This window comes from Papio anubis, chromosome 12 (assembly GCF_008728515.1).
Source record: "Papio anubis isolate 15944 chromosome 12, Panubis1.0, whole genome shotgun sequence".
Classification (NCBI taxonomy): Eukaryota; Metazoa; Chordata; class Mammalia; order Primates; family Cercopithecidae; genus Papio; species Papio anubis.
Window position 1 is genome coordinate 110,647,034 of NC_044987.1, and position 22,544 is coordinate 110,669,577.

At 47.7% G+C, this 22,544-nt stretch overlaps 1 protein-coding gene across 1 annotated transcript; it reads right to left on the reverse strand.

Annotated features, from left to right (window-relative positions):
* Positions 1-5,910: 5,910 nt before the first annotated feature.
* PRPF19 (pre-mRNA processing factor 19) lies at positions 5,911-22,080 on the reverse strand. Its single transcript, XM_003909751.4, has 16 exons — positions 21,841-22,080; positions 19,223-19,372; positions 18,970-19,046; positions 18,244-18,385; positions 18,087-18,160; positions 17,908-17,970; positions 17,009-17,050; positions 16,806-16,880; positions 16,365-16,440; positions 16,103-16,212; positions 14,682-14,837; positions 14,356-14,425; positions 14,038-14,123; positions 13,598-13,768; positions 13,341-13,446; positions 5,911-6,431 (listed from the first exon to the last, which is right to left on the reverse strand). The coding sequence occupies exons 1-16, from the start codon at positions 21,857-21,859 to the stop codon at positions 6,334-6,336; spliced, it is 1,515 nt and encodes a 504-aa protein (XP_003909800.1). The 5' UTR covers positions 21,860-22,080; the 3' UTR covers positions 5,911-6,333.
* Between the last annotated feature and the right edge of the window lie 464 nt (positions 22,081-22,544).

Consider the following 22,544-nt stretch of genomic DNA (forward strand, 5'->3'; position numbering starts at 1 on the left):
TTCTACCAATGTTAATTAGAATATAAACTGGTATACCTATGTTGAAAAATTGTCATTCCCTAATATATAAGTCCTCTCCTAACCTAGAAAAACCCTTGCACCAGAATGTTCACAGAAACACTGTAATAGCAGAAGAAAAATAAAAAACTAGAAACAACCCATATGTCCATCATGAACACTTGAACATATAAATACATTCTGCAATATTCCTACAGTCATATTCTACAATGAATGAGAGGTAAGAGTTAACCTGTTTGTCCCTTGCAGGCTGGCCTCCCGGGAAAGGAGTTGGCCCCTTACAAGGTTCCATGGAATCTAGCCATTGCTAAGTGCCTAAGACACTGATCAGTTACAAGGTTTGGACCCCAGCCCTTTAATCATGTCAGAGGAAGGGCTGATGCTTCTCCAGCCACGAACACACTGCAGTAAATCCTGCTGCTGGCTGACCACATCAAATAACTGCAACAGCAAAACTCAGACCCCAGAGCCCTGGTCACAGCAGGAGGAGGAGCTGAGCTTCCTGATCATGCAGCTTAACAGCCCCATAGCCCAGTGGCCAGGATCCCTCTCCCGGCGTGCAGTCCTAGAATGAATGCGCCACGCAGGACCGGCGTGTCTGCAGCTGCTCCTACCTTCAGTAAATGCTGTCACAGTGCCCTGGGGTGAGTTCTGCTTGGCCATTTTCCTTCGTTTTCCCAGTAGTGAATGAACTAGGGCTACGTGTGTAAACACAGGTAATTCTCAAGGACGATGCTGAGAAGATGAAATCAAATAAACTAGATTGAATGACTTCATTTATCTCAAGTTCAAAAATCAGTTCCCAAAACCCCAATGTAGTAGTCAAATTGTACAGAAAAACAAAGGAATGATCAGCACCAATTTCAGGGTAGTGGTTTTCTCTGCAGGGGCAGGGAGGGATGCATTCATTGAGGAACACACCGATGGCCCCTTATGTTTTCTTCAGCTGGCGGGTGGATACAAAGATGTTTACTATTCTTTAAACTGTACAGGTACACTTTTAGACACTTTGGGGTGAATATTTCAGAAAACTTTTAACCTCCTGGCCTGCCTTACTACCATCTGCTGGGCCTGTCTCCAAACCACGGTGCTGCTCCTCCTTCCCCAGCTGCCTGTTCCCTCAAACCTGCTTTCTCACCAAGGCAGCAGTCAGTAGTCCCAGGTGTCCGAAGGGAAATTGTTTGGTGGTGTAATCAGTGCTTACTGCATCCTTTGTGCACTTGACCCTCTGAGGATCAAACCCTGCCTAGGCATGGGGGTGGGGTTGCCAGCGCCTTTGCTCACACCAGACACCCCTACTCTGTTCCTCTGTCCTGTATCCACCTAGGGAACTTCCACTTCAAAATGTGGCTGTGTCACCTCCCCCAGGTCCACCTGACGTCCTAAACTGTTGCACATCCTGTCCTCTGTGCTGGCACCTCTATCAGAACTCTAGCGTCATGTCTGTATTGCTCTGTTGACTCCTGTCTCCGTGCCTGGATTATGTTCCAGCCACTTTGTGTCAACAGAGCCTTAGTTTATTAATGCAGCAGAGAAGGCAGTCAGACCATGCCTTTATACGATAGGTGTCAAGTGTCAAGGACCACCATGACCTTGGCTATGTGTGTCAATACAGTTAAATCTCAAGGGTAATGGCAGTGCAGGCAGAGCAGGGAAAATGTACAGTAGTCAACATTTACTGAGTGCCTCATCTCTACATGAATCAGTTCACTTAATTCTCAAGAGCCCTATGAAGTCCGTCTCTTTCTTGGGTAAGTAAACACAGGGCTTGACAGAATGTTAGTTATATCAGCCCCAATGAATGAGCCCTTCGTAGGGCTCTTAATTCTCAAGAGCCCTATGAAGAACTTATTTTTCAGATGAAGAGCCTGAGACATAAAGATGCACATCACAGAAATGTGCACAGCTGGGATTCAAACCTGGGCTGCTGGCTCCAGAGCCTGCATTTACCCATGACAGACACTACCTCCTGGAAAGCTGTGCAGTGGGTCATCAGCTGCCCGTACCTGTCTTCATCAGCTTGGTCTCGAAAGTCACATGGCTTAAAAACCCTAGCTGCATTATTTACTGGGTGGCCTAAACAAGGCACTTCTCTGAGCTTGTCTTCTCACCTGTAGAACGGGGACACCACCACCTGTCTGGCAGGGTCATTCTGTGGTACTCACTGTGAGGAGCTCCATCACAGCATCAGTGTTACTGGGGAGACGGGTGTGACTACACTGCCCCCAGGTGACCTCCTTGATTAGTGCTCCAAGCTCAGGAACAATACAAATGCTTCCTCACCTTCAACAGTGGAGGCGAGGCAGGGTTTGATCCCCAAAGGCTCAAGCGCACAAAGGATGCAGTAAGCGCTGATTACACCACCAAACAATTTCCCTTCGGACACCTGGGACTACTGACTGCTGCTGGGTCCTAAACACAAAACTCACTAGCTAGACAATGTGGGTGAGTCCTTTAGAATCCACCACCCCCCAACCAAGATCTGCTTCCAAAAGGTTCACCTACAAGGCAGCTGGGCCAACATCTGGTGAGCTGTGGCAGGAGGTGATAGCTCTTCATTTTGGTTGATAAAACTAACATTCTGTCAAGCCCTCTGTGTTTACTTATCAAAGAAAGAGACAGACGTTGTCTGGGCTTTGGACTGAGCCCCAAGGTTGAACCTCTCAATCTGCTACTTAGCAGCAGTGTGACATGAGCTGAAGAGATAAATGACAGCAACGGATACATGGTCCTGCCCTTAAGATTAAAATCTAGTTAAGAAAGACAAATGCGCAAACACCTTCCAGGTAACAGCACTATGCTAAAGGCATGAACCATGGGCTCCAAGAAAGCTTACTCACCTGGCAGGGCAGCAATGGGCTCCAGAGGCTTCCTGAAGGACTTGGCCTGTCTCTGGGGAGGGCAGACTCCAGGGACAGGGAACAGTAGGGTGGTAACAGTAATAGTAGCAGCAGCAAGTTTAAAAACATATATTATTTATGATGTGCAGTCCCTATTCTAAGCACTTGTCACATTCACTTCATCCTTACTCTATCTCTAGTAAGTACACTACCCCCATCTGCTGGATGAAGAAACTCAAACAGAAAAAAAGTTAAATAATCTGTCCAAGGTCTTGCAGCTACTAAGTGCCAGAACTGGGTTTCAAAGCCAGACAGTCCAGTGCCAGGACTATGCTCCCACCTTCTGCTCCGTTCTGCAAAGGAAGAGCGGTATGAAGTCCACATGGTATGCAGGGACCAAGAGTCTGCTGAATTGCTGGACAGCAAAGGGCAAGGTTGTTTTGGTTTTTTTGAGATGGAATCTCATTCTGTTGCTAGGCTGGAGCATAATGGCGCAATCTCGGCTCACCGCAACCTCCGCCTCCCGGGTTCGATTCTCCTGCCTCAGCCTCCTGAGTAGCTGGGACTACAGGCATGCACCACCACACCCAGCTAATTTTTTGTATTTTTAGTAGAGACACGGTTTCACCATGTTGGCCAGGATGGTCTTGATCTCCTGACCTCAGGCAACCCACCCACCTCGGCCTCCCAAAGTGCTGGGATTACAGGCGTGAGCCACCACACCCGGCCAAGGGCAAGGTTGTTTTAAGAATTAAATGAGTGGCTGGGTGTGGTGGCTCACACCTGTAATCTCAGGACTTTGGGAGGCTGAGGCTGGCAGATCACCTGAGGTTGGGAGTTCGAGACCAGCCTGTAATCCCTGGTGGTGGTGGTACATGCCTGTAATCTGTGCTACTCAGGAGGCTGAGGCAAGATAATTGCTTGAACCTGGGAGGCAGAGGTTGCAGTGAGCCGAGATTGCGCCACTGCACTCCAGCCTGGGCAACAAGAGCAAAACTCAGTCTCAAGAAAAAAAAAGAGAATTAAATGAGCAAACGTAGGTAGCAGGCATGGAGCTCTTCTGCTGATGCAACTGCACAGATGGAAGGCCAGATGAGATGCACTGCGGAGCCTTAGGACCCAGACATTAGGCTCCCGGACACCAGGACAGCACCAGATGTCAGTTCTAGGGCAATGGTTCGGAACTGGTGAGGGATAGATTAGTCTCTCCGAGATACATACTAGGGCTCCCCTTCTCTAGAAAAATGTACGTATGCATAGACATGCACCATGCTTCACAAAATATTAGTGTAATTATAGCGTCCCCCCAACCCACGGATCCCCCAAGAACCTTTGTCCTTCAGTCTCTCCTGCTTAGTTTTCCTGGAAAGGAAGGCAGGTCTGAAATACGCACATTATAGTTCCCTTGGCTCAGCCGCTCCTAACCAGAAACTGTTGGCTTTAGTGCTGTACCAGCCCTGAGGTCCAACTTAGCCCAGCACGTCCCCCAGTCGTGCCCTCAATCCTCTCCCACTCAAGTAACCCACCCTACCACCTGCAAACCATAGCTGTTGTTAGCCCACCTTGTACTAGGCAGTTGTCCTAACCTTTTTTTAAGTATGTCCTGCCTTGGAAGAACCGTATGATTGGTCTTTTTTTCCTCCTACCCTAAGATGGCGTCTTGCTCTGTCACCCAGGCAGTACAGTACCAGAATCTCGGCTCACTGCAACCTCCACTTCCCAGGTTCAAGCGATTCTCCTGCCTTAGCAGGAGTACCTGGGATTACAGGCACCTGCCACCACACTCGGCTAATTTTTGTATTCTTAGTAGAGAAGGGGATTTCACCATGTTGGCCAGGCTGGTCTCAAACTCTTGACCTCGTGATCTGCCCACCTTGACCTCCCGAAGTGCTGGGATTACAGGTTTGAGCCACCAGACCTGGCCCAGGTCTTTTCTTAATAATAAACACTTGTGTAAGTTAAATGGTTTATATTCAACTTGTATAAGTTAAGTGGTTTCTTTACTGGGGGGTTTTTCCAAGTTTCCCTAGCTGGTAGGCATCCTGACCCTCCCAGCAGATACGGCACGCCCAAGCTTCCCTGACAACAGAACACTGCCCCCGCAAAACATGCCCGGAGGTCTCCTGTTATGTCCACAATATGGCCCACCATACTTTGCCCCTAAAGCTCCCCACCTGGTAACACCCCATTTCTCAGCTCCCCTTCTCAGCACTATCTTTTGTCTATAATCACTGACTCCCACACTTCCTCACCTCATATCCTCTTACCCCACTCCAGGCAGGCAGCCAGCCCCGACCTTCCATTGGGATGGCCCTTGTCAGGGAACTGTCAATCACCCCAGCCTGCACACCATGGTCTCCCCCTCTTAGCCACCATGACCTCCTTCCTGTTCCTCCATACATCTGGTTCAGTCCAGCCCTAAACCTGCTCTCTGCCTGCCAACACTCCTCCCCTCTTAGGTCCCTGTCATTCCAGCTTCAGCTTCATCATCACCACTTCAGAGGCCTTTCCTGACCTGCAATCTAAAGCAGTCACATGACCCTACAGGAATTCCCTATAAGGCACATTCATTATTGGATCTTTGTCCCGAAACCAGTCCTACCTCAGCTTTCAATCGCCACAGTCAATAAAAAAATCTCCTTTTTGACTTATGCCAGCTGAGGACAGGCTTTCTAGCACCCACAAGCACCCACAACTAAAGAACCCTGACGGAGATGCTCAGACCTCTCCACCAGCAAGATCCAGCTCATCCTCCCTGCAGGTCTCCCTCCCTTCCAGGCTTGTGTGGGAAACCAAGTCCACAAGGCAAGTGGCAGGACTAGTGACTTGAGGCCTTGAAACTCAACGTCAAGAACTGCAGGGACATGGCAGATTTCAACTGCAGATTTGTTTTTATCTCTGCTGTGCAATTAAAAAGAAAAAAAAAAAAGGGTAAGAGCTGTGAAAGGAAAGGAAGACGGGCTTCCCGGAAGCCAGTGCCCCAGTGTGTGCTCCCTCCCCTTGACCTTCCCAGCCCTGGGTGCTCCTGGTGCACACAGACACAGGGAGGTGGTTATGTTTATTGTTTTCTTTTTTTAATGAAACTAGATCGCTGCTTACAAAACCCTGCACAGCCCTCCTGCCCATCCCCTTCACAGTTCCCTTGGCTCAGCCTCTCCTGTCTCACAGAACTGCAACAAAATGGGTGTGGAACAGCCACCACCGCGTCCACTGGACGACAGGAAGGGAGAGGCCCTGGGCCTTTAGAGGGTGACAGTTCTTCCTTCCACATCCGTTCCCATAGGGCCTGGAGGTGCATGGATGAGGGTGGTCCATGCCACCATGGTTCTCAGGCCACCACTCAGACCAGAGTGAAATGATGTGAATGTCCCACCCCACAGAGCCCCCTCCCCCCCCAGATTCCCCCCACCCCGCCAAACCCTATTTCTACCCCTCTACTGAGATGAGGCCCAGCTTCCATCAGAAGGGCCAGGGCCTACAGGCTGTAGAACTTGAGGCTTCTGTCCATGCCTGTTGAAGCGATGAACTTGGCGTGATGCCCGAAGGCCACCCCTGTGGTCAGGCCGCTATGCTCTGAGGAGAAAGATAAGAGGCAACTGTGAGAAGGCTTTTCCTCCTTTATCCTCCTTTAGTCTGAACACTGATCCCTAATAACATGTTCCCAAACAATCAGGCCTTCCCTAATTAGTATTTATCACACCACAGGCTCCTGTATTTTCCCTAGGCTGACCTGCACACTACCCCCAGTGCCTCCCTCAGTGCCTGTCATTTTTCACCGGTAGGATGAATGAATAAAGCAATGCCAGCCCCCTTCTCACCAGAGCTTTCTGGGCAACTGCAATTCGGCTAGGTTTAGCTGAAAACCTCAGAGCTCAGCTTGTTTATGCTTAGGGCTCACTCCTTGCTCGTAAGTGGAACAGTCCATCGGCATGTTCTAGCTCATGGGGTTCTAACCCCAGAGCGCTCAGGCCCCTAACACAGAGCAGGACCAGATAAGGGGCAGATGGGGCTGGGCAACATTCCTCATGGGACTCAGGAAATTCATGAACATCTGGCCAAATTCCTTCTAGATTTAGGATCACACCTGGAGTCAACGAACTCCCCATTAAAAAGTTCACGCTGTATTTTCAGCTACCTAACTCAGCTCCGAATCAAAACACCAGGTACAGTACGGGGTGAAAACTGGTGAGTTATACTGTTAGGATGGACACCTTTGTTACACAAACACACTGAGCAGGGCTCGGGAGAATACAGGGCAAGAAGAAGTATCTTGTATCCTGCTCACAACCTGCTACTGAGGACGAGAATTTCATCAACAAACACAGCAGTAGCTCCCATTCACGCAGCATCTTAAGTGAGCATCAGGCACCCTGTTAACCAGCATATTAGCATGCCACCTCCACAACACCAGCTGTCACACTCTGCAAAGCTATGCCAATATTCCCATTTTCTAGATGAAGGAGCTAAAGCTCTGAAAGGGAAAGTCACGTACCCAGGGCCACATAACTGCTAGGTTAGAAACCCTGTTATCCATTCTCTCACCATCTCATACTTTTCTTCTGTAGCACTTATAATTGCAATTAAATGTGTATGTGTGAAATTAATCTACATTTGCCTTTCTAACCTGACTATAAATTACATCAGTGCCCAAATCGGATCTGTCTTATTCACTGCTCTGTCCCACAACAGACTAAGACCCAATGCTGAGTAAGTACAACTGCAAATCCTGACTATGTGCCAGACACTGATCTGACCTATGTATTCACAGACAGTCCCCGATCTACCATGGTTCGACTTGCAGTATTTTCAGCTTATGATGGATTTATCAGGATGTGGCTCCCTCGTATGTCAAGGAGCACTTGTATGTATTTTCATCTAAACCTCAACAACCCCACTGAGTCTGTACTGTTACCACTCCCACTTTTCTGAGGCTCCAGAGAGGTTAAGTAATGTTGGATCTCAGAAAACAATACCCCAAAGTATGGTGGTTTGACATGCTGAGGGCTCTGAACCAAGGTCTCTCTGACCATGTCCTGCCCTCCTGTTTCTTGCCCCTCTTTCTTTATCTAAGGGCAGATCATCTGAAAAGAACATCATGAATCTCCTCCCTGGGAATCTCAACCAGGGAAAATGAACTGGTCTCACAAGAGAGAAGACTAGATGCCAGTCTTTGTCACATACTATCATGCATTATTTATCTAAGGTCTGCTCTGAGACAACTTTTATTACCTGAGAGACTCTGTAGTGCACTTCCTCCCCATCCCCCTACACAACTTGTGTCACCACCACCCCCTAGAAGCCTTAGGCCCCTACTCCCCTCTGCAGCTCAGGATGCCATAGAGTCATGTGTCACATAATGACATGTCGGCGATGGACCACACAAACAATGGTCCCATAAGATTACAGTGGAGCTGAAAAATTCCTATCACCAAGTGATGTCATAAACATCTTCATGTCACCGTGCAATGCATTACTCACGTTTGTGGGGATACAGGTATAAACAAAACTATTACACTTGCAGTTGTATAAAAGTACAACAGCTGGGCGTGGTGGCTCACGCCTGTAATCCCGGCACTTTGGGAGGCCAAGGCAGGCAGATCATGAGGTCAGGAGTTTGAGACCAGCCTGGCCAACATAGAGAAACGTCGTCTCTACTACAAAAAAAAAAAAAAAAAAAAATTAGCCAGATGTGGTGGCACATGCCTGTAGTCCCAGCTACTAGGGAGGCTGAGGCAGGAGAATCACTTGAACCCGGGAGGCGGAGGTTGCAGTGAGCCAAGACCGAGCCATTGCACTCCAGCCTGGGTGACAGAGCAAGACTCCATATCAAAAAAAAAAAAAATGTATAACACAATTAGGTACAGTACAAATAACTACGTTACTGGTTTATGTATAAGCATATCTCAGGGATATTGCTGGTTCAGCTCCAGGCCACCAATAAAGCAAATACGCAATAAGGCAAGGCACACAAATTTTTTTGGTTTCTCAGTACATATAAAAGTTATGTTGGCCAGGCATGGTGGCTCATGCCTATAATCCCAGCACTTTGGGAGGCCAAGGCAGGTGAATCACTTGAGGTCAGGGGTTCAAAACCAGCCTGGCCAACACGGGGAAACCCCGTCTCTACTAAATATACAAAAATTAGCTGGGTGTGATGGTGCACACCTGTGCTAGAACCCAGGAGGTGGAGGTTGCAGTGAGCTGAGATCGTGCCACTGCACTCCAGCCTGGGCGATAGAGACTCCATCTCAAAAAAAATGTTATGTTTACACTATACTGTAGTCTATTAAGTATGTAATAACATTATGTCTAGTAAACAATGTACATACCTTAATCAAAAATACTTTATTGCTAAAACATGCTAACAACCATCAGACACTTCAGAGAGTTGTAATCTTTTTCCAAGACCCACCAGCGGGGTCTTGCCTTGATGCTCATGGCTGCTAACTGACAAGGGTGATGTCTGCTGAAGGCTGAAGTGGCTGTGGCAATTTCTCAAAATAAGACAACAATGAAGTTTGCCACATCGTTTCATTCTTCCTTTGACAAAAGATTTCTCTGTGATGGATGCTGTTTGATAGCATTTTACCCACAGCAGAACTTTCAGACTGGAACCAATCCTCTCAAATTCTGCATCTGCTTTATCAATTAAGTTTATGTAATATTCTAAATCCTTCATTACCATTTCACCAATGTTCACGGCATCTTCACCAGGAGTAGATTCCATCAAGAAACCACTTTCTTTGGTCATCCCTAACATCTCCTCATCCATTAAAGTTTTAACATGAGACTGCAGCAATTCAGTCACAGCTGTAGACCCCATTCGGATTCTAGTTGTTACTATTTCCTCCACATCTGTAGTTACTCCCTCCACTGAAGTCTTCAATCCCTCAAAGTCATCCATGAGGGTTGACGGGTTGGAATCAATTTCTTCCAAACTCCTCTTTATGTTAATAGTTTAACCTCCTCCCATGAATCACAAATGCTTTTAAGGGCATGTAGAATGGTGAATCCTTTCCAGATTTTCAATTTACTTTGTCCAGATCCATCAAAGGAATCACTATCCATGGCAGCTATAATTTTATAAAACATATTTCTTAGGCCGGGCGCGGTGGCTCAAGCCTGTAATCCCAGCACTTTGGGAGGCCGAGACGGGCGGATCACGAGGTCAGGAGATCGAGACCATCCTGGCTAACACGGTGAAACCCCGTCTCTACTAAAAAATACAAAAAAAAACTAGCCGGGCGAGGTGGCGGGCGCCTGTAGTCCCGGCTACTCGGGAGGCTGAGGCAGGAGAATGGCGGGAACCCGGGAGGCGGAGCTTGCAGTGAGCTGAGATCGGGCCACAGCACTCCAGCCTGGGTGACAGAGCGAGACTCCGTCTCAAAAAAAAAAAACATATTTCTTAAGTAATAAGACTTGAAAGTCAGAATTACTCCTTGATCCATAAGCTGAAGATTGGATGTTAGCAGGCATGAAACATCTGCATCTGAGCTTTAGGGTAATGAGGTGCACTGTGATATTTTGAAAGGACTCTATTTTTCTGAACAGTACCTTTTAATGGTGGGCTTAAAAAACATTCAGTAAACCATGCTGTAAACAGACGTGTTGTCATCCAGACTTTGTTGTTCTATTTACAGAGCACGGGCAGAGTAGATTTAGCCCTGCATTCTTAAGGGCGCTACAATTTTCAGAATGCTAAATGAGTTTTGGCTTCAATGTAACATCACCAGCTGCATGAGTCCCTAACAAGGGAATCACTCTGATCTTTGCAGCTTGGACACCAGGCATCGACTTCTCTCTAGCTGTGGAAGTTCTAGATATCACCTTCTTCCAATAGAAGGCTATTCCATCTACACTGAAAATCTTTTGAGTGTAGCCCCCGTCAATGATCTCAGCTAGGTCTTCCGAATAACTTACTGCAGCTTCTACATCAGCATCTGCTGCTTCACCGTGCACTTTTCTGTTACGGAGATGGCTTCTTTCCTTAAACCTCATGAACCAACCTCTCTGTTAGCTTCAGACTTTTCTTTCAGCCTTCATAGAATTCAAGAGGTAGGATCTTGGTCTGGATTACGGTTTGGCTTAAGAGAATGTTGTGGCTGGTTTGATCTATCCAGACCACTGAAACTTTCTCCGTATCAGCAATAAGGTTGTTCTGCTTTCTTATCATTCGTGTGTTTACTGGAGTAGCACTCTTAATTTCCTTCAAGAATTTTCCTTTGCTTTCATAACTTGACTAACATTTGGCGTTAAGAGGCCTAGCTTTTAGCCTATTTGGCTTTTTGCATGCCTTCCTCACTAAGCTCAATCATTTCTAGCTTTGAGTTTTAAGTAAGAAACATGGGACACTTTCTTTCACTTGAACACAGAGAGACCATAATATGGTTATTAACTGGCCTAGTTTCAATATTGTTGTGTCTAAGAGAACAGGGAGGTCTGAGAGGGAGAGAGATGGGGAACGGCTGGTGGGTGGAGTGGTCAGAACACACACACCATTTCATTTATCGATTAAATTTAGTATCTTATATGGGCACATTTCACGGTGCCCCCCCAACAATTACAATAGCGACATCAAAGATCATTAATCAGAGATCACCATAACAGACACAATAAATCATGAAGTTTGAAATACTGTGAGAATTACCAAAATTTGACACACAGACACAAAGTGAACACATGTTGTTGGAAAAACGGCACTGACAGACTTGCTCGGGGCAAGGTTGCCAAAAACCTTCAATTTATAAAAAGCAAAGTATCCACAAAGTACAATAAAGCTAAATGCAATAAGACAAGGTATGCCTATCCTATACTTTTTTGGGTATTATTTTAAGTATACTCTTTCCACTTATAAAAAAAAGTTAATTGTAAAATAGCATCAAGCAGGCCCTTTCAGGAGGTATCCGAGAAGAAGGCATTATCATCCATAGGAGATGACAGGTTTACGTGTGTTAGTGCCCCAGAAGACCTTCCGGTGGGACAAGATGTGGAGGTAGAAGACAGTGATGTTGATGCTATGGTTAGGCTTCGTGCCCCGACCCAAATCTCATCTTGAATTGTAGTGCCCGTAATCCCCACGTGTTGTGGGAGGGAGCCAGTGGGAAGTAATTGAATCATGGGGGTGGTTACCCCCATGCTGTTCTCATGATAGTGAGTTCTCACGAGATCTGATGGTTTTATGAGGGGCTTTACCCCCTTTCTCAGCATTTGTCTCTCCTGTCACCATGTGAAGAAAGATGTGTTTGCTTTCCCTTCTGCTATGACTGTAAGTTTCCTGAGGCCTCCCCAGTCACTGGGAGTCAATTAAACCTCTTTCCCTTATAAATTACCCAGGCAGTTCTTCACAGCAGTATGAGAACGGACTAACACAGTTGGTGATCCTGATCCTGTGTAGGTCTAGGGTAATGTGTACTTGTGTCTTAGTTTTTAACAAGAAAAGTTTAAAAAGTAAAAAATAAAAATTAAAAAAATTAGAAAACAGAAAAAAGCTTATAGAATAAGGATGTAGAGAGACAATATTTTTGTACAGCTGTACAATGTGTTTTTGTTTTAAGCTAAATGTTATTACAAAATAATCCATTTTTTTAAGTTTATAAAGTAAAAGTCAGTTAAGGCTTATTACTGAAGAAAAAGCTGTTTATGAATTTAGTAAAACCTAAATGCACTGTGTTTATGAAGTCTACAGCAGCATACAGTAATGTCCTAGGCCTTCACATTCACTCACAACTCACTCACTGAACGCAACTTCCAGTCCTGCAAGCTCCATTCATGGCAAGCAATATACCAGTGTACCATTTTTTAAAAATCTCTTCTACCTTATTTTTACTGAACCTTTTCTATGTTTAGATTGGTTTAGATACACATATACTCACCACTGTGTTATAACTGTACTCACTACATGTAATATGCTGTACCGGTTTGCAGCCCAGGAGCAGTAATAGACTACACTAAGGTTATAGCAACAGCCTTGGTGTGTACCAGGCTACACCATTCAGATACGTGTGAGTTCACCCTACAATGGTCACACATGACGAAATCACCTAACAAGACATTTCTCAGAACATATCCCCATTATTAAGGGATATATAGACTGTATAAGCTTCAATCATCTGACCTTTCTGCAGGTCTAATATAATGTGGGCCTCCCATGCATATGCACGTCATTAAAATGGCTTTCCTCCTGTCACTCTGCCTAATGTTCATTGATTTTAGATTCAGTTATCAAACCTTCAGAGGGAGGAGTTTTCTCTCCCTTCAGTAACCTGCCCAATGCCACAGGGCATGAAGTGGTAGAGCGACTACTAGCATCCACTGCCACGCAGTCTGACTCAGTCTGCTTCCTTAGCCATAAAGCTCTGCCTCAGGTGGTAACCGAAAGCTGCTTAGGTAAATTCATGCAAGTCCTAGAAATTCCTAACCCAGTGAGGCTTCCCTCCGAGCCTGGGCACCTAGAGACCCCAGGAGCCCAGGACCAGCCTCTACCTGTAAAGTGAAGAATCTCCGTCCATTGTTTGCAGATGTAGATCTGGACATCCGTGCCCCCAAGGGCTAGGTAGGTACCACTCTGGTCGAAGATCAGTGACTTTACCTGCCAGAAACAGAAAGAGAGAAGGTCACACAAGGAGAACAGAAACTATGGGGCAATTGCGGATAAGCAGAAGCAATTAGATTAATTCAATAAATAATCGACAAACAAGGAGACACAATGGAAAGCTGGGTGGGGCGGGGGAAGGGCATACCTCGAAGTTGTTATCCAGCTGCAATGTCTTAAAGTTCTTAAGCTTGCGCAGATCCCATAGCTTGACAGAGGAGTCATCAGCCGCTGTAGCCAGGTAGTAACCATTCTCAGAGAAGGCGATGCTAGTGATGGGGCCCGAGTGGCCAGGGAAGTTGGCCACATTAGTACGTTCCTACAGTGGTGGTGGGTAGTAAAACACGTCACCCACAGATCATGAGAGGAAGAAAATGGAGCTCACCAAACCCCTACCTGAGATGTCCCTCACTGTCCTTCCAGGAAGGCCAGCCAGCGGGACCCCCCCAGACCACACCATCGTATCACACAGGCATAGCCAGCGATGGCCCCTTCAGTGCCAGGTGCCACAAGCACCTCATCAGCACCACGTTGTCACAAACACCCGCTCCGGCCCTGGGCCTCAGATGGAGGCCCACCGTGTCCTACCTTCAAGTCCCAGATCTTGATCTGAGAGTCCATGGTTCCTGTGCCAAAGATGAGTCCATCAGGGTGGAACTGTGCACAGGTGAGAGCTGTGGAGGAGGAAGACGGACCTGTGGTCAGAGCCCACCAGGGAGAGACTAAGAGCAGCAAAATGAGGTTCCTTGTTCTTCACGGTCCTCAGTGCACCCAGCACAAAGCCTGCACTAGGCAGGTGCTGATGGTAAATGTATCTTTAGAACAAATAAGCAAACGACTAAATAAAATGTAAAAGTAAATAATAAACAGCAAACAAAAAGGCTGAGCGCCTACGAGGCAACTTACAGCAGCCAGAGGTCTCATCTGTCACCTTGGTGAGCACACGCCCTGTCTGGATGTCAGAGAAAGCCCAGTACTGGAGGGAAAAAAAAGAGAGAGAGAGAGAGACAATGGAGTCAGTGAGAAAGTGGGTCCCAGGCTTTGGTGGCCTTTCAGGTAGACAGAGCCCCTGGTCTGGTAAACCCTGGCAAACCTAGCACCTCCCAGCAGAGAGGAAACATTCTCCTTTGAGGTTCTGGGGAACCAGCTGGGGTGGGAAGATGTTCCCGCCACCCAGGATGTTCAAGCTTGGGGACCAGCAGGCCTCTCCAGGGCACTGGCTGGGACCGCACCTGATCATCGGAGGAGCTCAGGAGATAGTCACCAGTGGCATGGAGGCTGAGGCCTGTCACAGCACTCTCATGGGCCCGAACCACCTGTACACAAGAGGCATTGGGGACCGACCAAATCCTGATAGTGGCATCGGGGGAAGCAGAAAACACCAGGTCCTACAAGGAAAACAAAGACAGAGTATCAGAGTCAGAGAAGAGACACAGATCAAAACAATGTTATAAAAGGGGGCAGGGGATGCCCAAAACTACCAACAATTGCTTCACCTTTCAGCCCTGCCCTCCCTGGAACCACCTACCCACCCAATGGTGCCCACGACCGCCAATGGTAAACGCTATTAAAAGTCGTAACTCATACAGCATCAGGGCTTGTGGAGGCGTCCTCGCCATCTAGTGGTAAAAAGGCTAACTGCAACAGAGAGCAATTTTCCCATTTCCAGGACCAAAGGAAGAATGTAGCTAGTACAATTGAGGGACTGAATTTTTTATTCTATTTCATTGAAATTTAAGTAGCCACATGTAGCTAATTGCTACTGTACTGTATGGCACAGGTCTGGGCAGTACTGGGACTCGAAGGGGCTGCATGGCTACATTTCAGGGCATCCCACATTTATGGATTTCCAGGGTAAGTTAGTTTTCCAAAAGATTTGGGGCAGGGAGAGAATTTCGTGTCACTCACCAATTTTTTGTTTAGTTAGGATATTAAAAGCCACAAGGCAAAAATAACTACCATCTTATCAATACAATTTCATGAGACCTAACTATTAATATCCCATAAGCAAGAAAACAGTGCTCTCGATTTGAGTAATTTAGTCATGAAAAATTCACCATGTCATTCTTATATTTCTCATTTCCCTAAGGTCCAAGGGAAAGCTCGACTGGGAAGCGCTAAACCAACCACTGTCCTGCAGCCCCAAACCCAAACTGTCTTAGGCTTGAAATTCGAATCCCATAATATCATTAATCCAGTCCCATGAGTTACCTTTACCCTGTAAACCAGAGGTTCTATTTACAACCCACACCACTTTCAATAGTCAACATGACTTTTACCCATCTCGGAGGGTCATGAGAAAGCAAATACACCTGTCTTCCTCATACCTGTGAGTTGAGATTGAGTTGAGCTTTGTTTTCTGTAGTTTATATGACGAACACTATAAGATTTTTTCTTTCCCTAATATAAAACTTTTCAATGAATATGCTTGTCAAACTACACATTTCCCTTCTCTCCCTGGCTGGAAGACCACTGCTTTAGAAGGTCTCACGCAGAGTGAAGGGCAATCTCCACAACTCCAAAGTGAAGCCCTTCCAAGTGCCCACTAAGGAGTCAGCGCTCTTTCTCAGCCCCACTTCACAGAGACAGCAGGGGGGTGAGGGACAAACAACAGCTAAGGAAAGAAGAACCAAAGGTGGCAAGAACCCCTTACCTGGGAAGGGTGAAACACCACGCTGGTGACCTTCTTGGTATGGCCTTTGAGGGTAGCCAGGATTTGTTCCGAACTTTTGTCAAACACAACGACATTTTTATCTGCCCCACCTGGAGAAGACCCAAAGAGGCCATACAATGAGTCAGGCCCTTTTGCTGAAGGAAATGCTTTTGTCCCCATGCCCATGAAGAGGACAAGGCGCATGCAAATTCCCCGCTGCCCCTCCCCACCTTGGCCTGCTGGGCTAGGCCCAGACTCTCACCAGTGAGGATCTTGTTAGTGTCAGACGGGCAGAGGTCCAGGGCCAGGATCCCAGGAATGCTGGCACTATGCAACCCCTTTGCAGAGAGACACACCAAACCCTGTCACAGCCAAATCACAGCAGGCCACAAAGCCACAGGTCTCCCCTACTGCCATCCCCAGTCACCCATGTTCTCAGGGGAGCAAGAGTTACTTCTACTCCTTATCCATATCTCTTGGCTATCTGCCTGGTGCGGTAACTCCTTCACTGCATCACTGGGAAACCCACAACTGGGCAGGAAGAGGAGCCCTGACAGCTCAGCAGCCCAGGCAAGAAACAGCGCCAGGAACAGTGCCAGGAGCCCGGGACAGCTCTGTACTCAGCACTCCCCATGCTGGCCCGCCCACCCCAGACACAAAAACTTGTCTTCACTTCCAAGACAGTGAAGACCCAGACACTCACCACGTGGGACGCCACCTGCCGATATTTGCTGAGCTCTTCTGGCTTCACCAGCTCCTCAGGCACAGTCTTCCCTCTCTGAGAAAATGAAAAAGCCCCCAAAGTAGAGCAGCAATGAATCCAAGATCAGCCAGCCCCCTTTCTCCTAAGGGTCAACTGCCTCCCACCAGGCCAGCTCTTTCTCCTGGCTTCAAAAGAGAACTCACCTTCTTGCGCTCCGTGGTTAGCACAGTGGCTTTGTCTTGAAGCTGGGGAAGAACAGGCTCAATGTGAGACAAATTATCTTGCAAGGAGAAAAGCACATTGGATGCTGGTCACATCTGTGCTTTCACAAGCAACACCCAGAACTTGCTATCTGCCAATTTCTACATTACAGGCTTAAAGGCATTCTCTCTTCTTACTTCCATCCCAGCTTTATAAGGGGGGTGTTGATGACCTTGTTTTACAGCTGAAGACACTGAGCCTCAGAGAAGTGAAGTCAATTGCCCAAGGTTGCAGAGGTGATAAATAGCAGAGCAGGAATAGAGGCCAGGACTGTAGAGCTCCCATAGGTCTACATGCCACTCAGCCAAGGGCTCAGACACATGCTGACAATTTGAACTGCTCAGAAAGACACTAAAAAGCCCTGCAAATGAGAATCCCACTGGACTTGCAATCAGGAGCCCAGCTCTGCCTCTGATGTGTCTTTCATCTGTAAAATAAGGATTATAATTCCTGTCCTATTGCCCTCATAGAAAAAAAGCAAGAAAATATATAAAAGTAGTTTACTATCTGCAAATAATACCCAAAACAATAAGGGCTAAAAGGTGCACTTATCAGTAATTAAATCGTTTAGATTCCCACATCAAGCCTATAAAGTGGATATTATTATATTCTCAGTTTAGAAGCTACAGAAATGAGACTTGGAAATCGGCTAAGGAAGCCAAGGTCATGTAGCTTACAAGTAGTGGCATCAAAATACAAACCCAGGCAATCTGGGCCCAGAATCCACACTCTGCACCACTCAACTCCCAAAAGCATAGCGATTTTAGTCACGATGGACTCCAGACAGATGGGGAAAAGTAAGGGCCCATCAGCACTCCCACCAGGTGAGAGCAGGACTTACCTTCTGAATAATCTCTGGGGTCATTCCCACCAGCTCACCCAAATCCATTGGCTCACCCGCACCCTGAAGAGAAGAAAGGTGAGGGTGAGGGGCACAGAGCACCAAAGACACCTACATAAGGACAGCTCTGTGGGCCACTGCACACAAATGGGCTGTGGTAAGGGAAGGGGGACACTTACTACAACACTTGGTTGGGAACTTGGCACAGCCTGGGGCACAATGAGACCAGCCTGTGGTTTCAGGGTAGCCAGAGCTGAGAGAAAAGATGATGTTAGAAATGGGATATTACAAAGCAGAACCAGCCCAGGGTGGGGGATGGCAGGGGGCAGGCTGCACCTTCTCGGGCAGCAGTGACTTCCTTGGTGAGACGGGCAATGACACGGCAGGCGGCATCGTGCTGGTACAGAGCGTGCGACAACTCTTGGCGGGTTGTCTGCAGCTGCTGGCGCAGAGTGAAGCTGTGCAGCATGACTGCATCCTGGGAGAGGCAAATATTACTGTGAGCTGAGGCGGGGGGCGCAGGGAGCACCCAGTGGAGCCAGCTCTTGGGGAGGGGATGCTGCTTCCTATCCCACAGCCTAGACCAGTATCAGTGACCCAAACAATATCCGAGCACCATGAATGTGCCAGCAGACACTCTTGAGCTCCTACCCCAAGCCAAACACTGGGCACACAGACAGGAGTGGGAGTCAGCTCTTTCCCATCCCCATCTTCCCTAATTTACTGGCAAATTCCAGCTGTCATGCCGTCACCTCTCTAAAAGAGGATAACAATACTGCTGCTGCTGCTATTTATTGATTGCCCTCTTTGTGTCAGGCACTGTGCCAGACAGTCCTGCAGGATGTATTCAATCATTCAGTTCGTAATTCTAGAGCACCTACTACGTACCAGGCGCTGCTCTCAGTGCTGGGGATACAACAAAGAATAAAACAAAACCCTGATGTCACAAAACCCTGATGATGATTATCCAAATAATGCTCCATCCTTCCCACCCCAAAGTCCTAACTCAGCGATGCATTCTCTTCAAGTGGGGAAGATGCTGATTCTCTTGCAGGAACTCACCCACTCATCCTGCAAGGCTTTCAGAATGGCCGGGATGCTGGTGGCTGAGGGAGGCTTGGGCCGGATTGGGTGAGCAACTGCCGAAAGGGAAAGTAGGTATGAAGAGCATAACCCAGGGACCTCCCCTGCCATCACATCTTTTCCTTTTAGCCATAAACAGCCCACCATCTCCTCCTCCAGTGCACTGGCACCACCTCCCATCCTCTCAGGCTCTGAGCTAAGATGGCCCTAGACTAAGGCAGCCAATAGGCACCTTTGATGTCGATGAGCTGCTCCTCGGAGAGAGGCTGGTTGTTGATGGGGTCGGTACCATTCTCTGCAATGTACTTCTCAATGAGCCGCCGCTCATAAACATGATTAGAGACAGGGGACACACATGGGTGCTCCGGCACTTCATTAGAGACTGTAGAGAAAAGGCCGGCAGTGAGCTTGGAGTGAAGGCAATCTGGAGCCTAGAGGATTCCTCATCTGCTATCAGCCCCAACAAGACTAGGCATCCTCACAATCAACTAGCAAAAAGCAAGACATCTGACCCTAAGCCAGTTTTGTACTGGCCCCAGAATGCTTTCCAGCTGTGGAACTAGCTTTTCCTTTAGTCTCCTGACAATCTAGATAGTCAACAAATAATTATTAACAACTACTATGTGCCAAGCACCTAGAAAACAGCAGTCCATTATCGCCACCTAATATCTGAACAATGATTGTGTACTTTATGAATACAGTTTACTCCATGACATGGAAACACACATGAAGCCATTCAAATCCCTTCCATCCATCTTAGTCTATAGCTCCAGAGGGATTATCAAAGAAATTATAAAGTCTGAGAATATAGGAATAACAAACTCAGTTTCTCCTATTCTCTCACAAAACAAAATACTTCTGTGACCTCAGATGTGACCATCCGGGTGTCCTCCAATTCAATTCTGACACCAGGTACCTGGAGATAGTGTCAGATCACACGGGTTGAGGTCTCAGTCCCACCAGACTCCCCCACCCCTTCAGATGCCAATCGCAAGCTCCAGGTTGTTTGACCTGTTCTTCTGATCTACCAGCTGTAAATCAGGGTTCCCATGACCCCCTTTTTGGGTTCAATTAATTTACAACAGTGACTCACAGAATTGTGGGAAACACTTATGTTGACCAGTTTATTATAAAGGATATTACAAAGGGTATAGATGAAGAGGTGCATAGGATGAGGTATGGGAGAAGGAGTACAGAGCTTCCCATGCCCTCCCTGGGCACCCCACCCTCCAGGAACGCCCACATGTTCTGCTATACAGAAGCTCTTTGAATCCTGCCCTTTTGTATTTTTATGAAAACTTCATTACAAAGGCATGATTCAATAAATCACTGGTCACTAGTGACAACTTCAGCCCCTCTCGTTGCCCAGGTAAGTGGTGGGTACGACTGAAAATCCCAACTTTCTAATACCCTTTAGTCTTTCTAGGTGACCAGTCCCCATCCTGAAGCTATTGAGGTCTGCCAGCTACCAGTCAACTGATTAGGATACAGGCAGACACTTATCACCTGGAAGATTCCAAGGAGCAAAGTGGCAATCATTACAATAAAAATATTTACATGGCACATGTCTATGTGCCAAGCACAATTCTAGGCATACAGTACAGTAATTCATGTTCACAACAACCCGCAATAGAGGTATCATTTACACTCTTGCCTGCGTAGACTGTGCGCCCCTTGAGGATAAGGATTACAGCTGGTCTCTCACTTCCAGTACAATGCAGATGCCCCCGGGGCACTCGGTAAACATCTAATGAATGAGTGAACCCTGCCAGGAAAGATATTGCTGGGGAACGTAAAAGAGAGCTTTCCCAAGACTGGAAGGAAACAATGAATGTGAAGGTACTTTGCGAGCTGTAATTTCTTCAATGTGAGGGATTCCTTTTCCATCATTTCCCTTCCTTCTTCCCCCTCTCTGGATCAACGTACAAGTTCTGAGAAGAGACGGAGGTGAATAGCAAAAGGGAGGGGAAACGAGTAATCTGATGAAACAACGAAAAGGGAAAGGAAAACGTATGTACGTCATGATAAAATAGCAAAGGGAAAGATAGTGGAAGGTATGGAAAAAGCAAGGATTCAGGCTCCAAACTCCGTGTCACCTAACTACGTCACCCAGCTCTGCCATTGACTAGCTACGCATTCTTAGATAAGCCCCGCTCTTCCTGAGCCTTGCCTCCTCATTTGCAACACCAGGATCTTTTCTCCTTTAGGGAATTCTTGTGAGGATAAAATGAGATCCTAGACTTGGAAACGCGTTGTAAACCAATAAGGGCTTTATAAATGTGCGCTGTTTTTAATTAGTCATACACTGTAAGGCTGGGAGCCATATACCTAGCTGCCAGCCTTGCCTACCTCTAACTCATCATGTGACCTTTACAAATTGCAAAAGCTGCGACTATCCGAGCAAGGCCTCACAAAATATCCAGTGCAATGCTCTCCATTTTGCAGATGGGGAAACCGAGGCACAGAGCCTTAAGCCAATTCACAAAGCCAACAGGAGGCGGACCCTGGACAAGACCTCGGGTTTCCTGACTCTTACATCAAGGCTGTTTCCCCTGCACCAGCTCCCTCTGTCCAGGCCTGTTTCCACTCGGTAGAATGAGGCGACCTGCCTCAGTAATGCCTGCGACAATAAACCTCCGGCACTATGTAAACTGCGGAGCACTGCGCAAATGCACCCCGCTCCGAGGGGAGGGCTCCGGGGCTGACAGGCCGCCGCTCTGCCTCTGGAGCGCCCCATTCCCGCCTCCACCCCGGCCCTGGCCCCGGCCCCGGCGCCGCAGTGGCCCGCACACGCTCCCGCGCCGCTCTCCGGCCTCCTGCGACCCGCGCTCGGCCGCAGGCAACACTCACTGGAGCAGATTAGGGACATGGCGCCGTTGCCGCGCTCCCAGGCGCCACACGCCGGACTCCGGGACTGGCTTCTGAGCCTCCGCGAGCCACTTCCGGTCCCCCGCTGCTGCCGGGACTGCTCAGCTGCGAGCTGGGAGCCGCCAGTCGAGCGATGCTCGCGTAGCGCTTCACGTGGGAATGGGGACAGCCGCGCGCCACTGCCTCCAGCACCTAACGGAAATAGACCTTTCCCAGAATGCAGCCGGGCAGGAAAGGGCCCGCCACGAACACTCGGTTATTTCCGGATTGACTCGGCTCGTTCCGTAAAGCGCCCGGGGATTGGCGGGGGCGTCGGAAGAGAGGAGACTGGAAACTACATTTCCCATGATGCAGTGAGAACTTAAAACCAAAGCAATTGGACAGCACTTGTTTTGACAACTGTGCGGCACTGTGTCACGGGACCCTGGTCTTTGAAACCTTGGTGTGCGCGAGAATTTCACAATTTCCCATTGTTAAAATGCAGATTCCTCGGATCTGCGTAGACAGACTGCGCCCCACGCTATTCTAAGTCAGGTGTTTCTCGGGCCACCCTTTAAGAGACACTGCTGGATGGCCTGGTGTTAAAAATACAGAGGCAGATGGGTACAGGAACTAAGAAAACAGCTAAGACAGCGTTTTGGTCCTGACTACTACCGTTTCGCTCTGTGATTTGGGGCAATTCACAT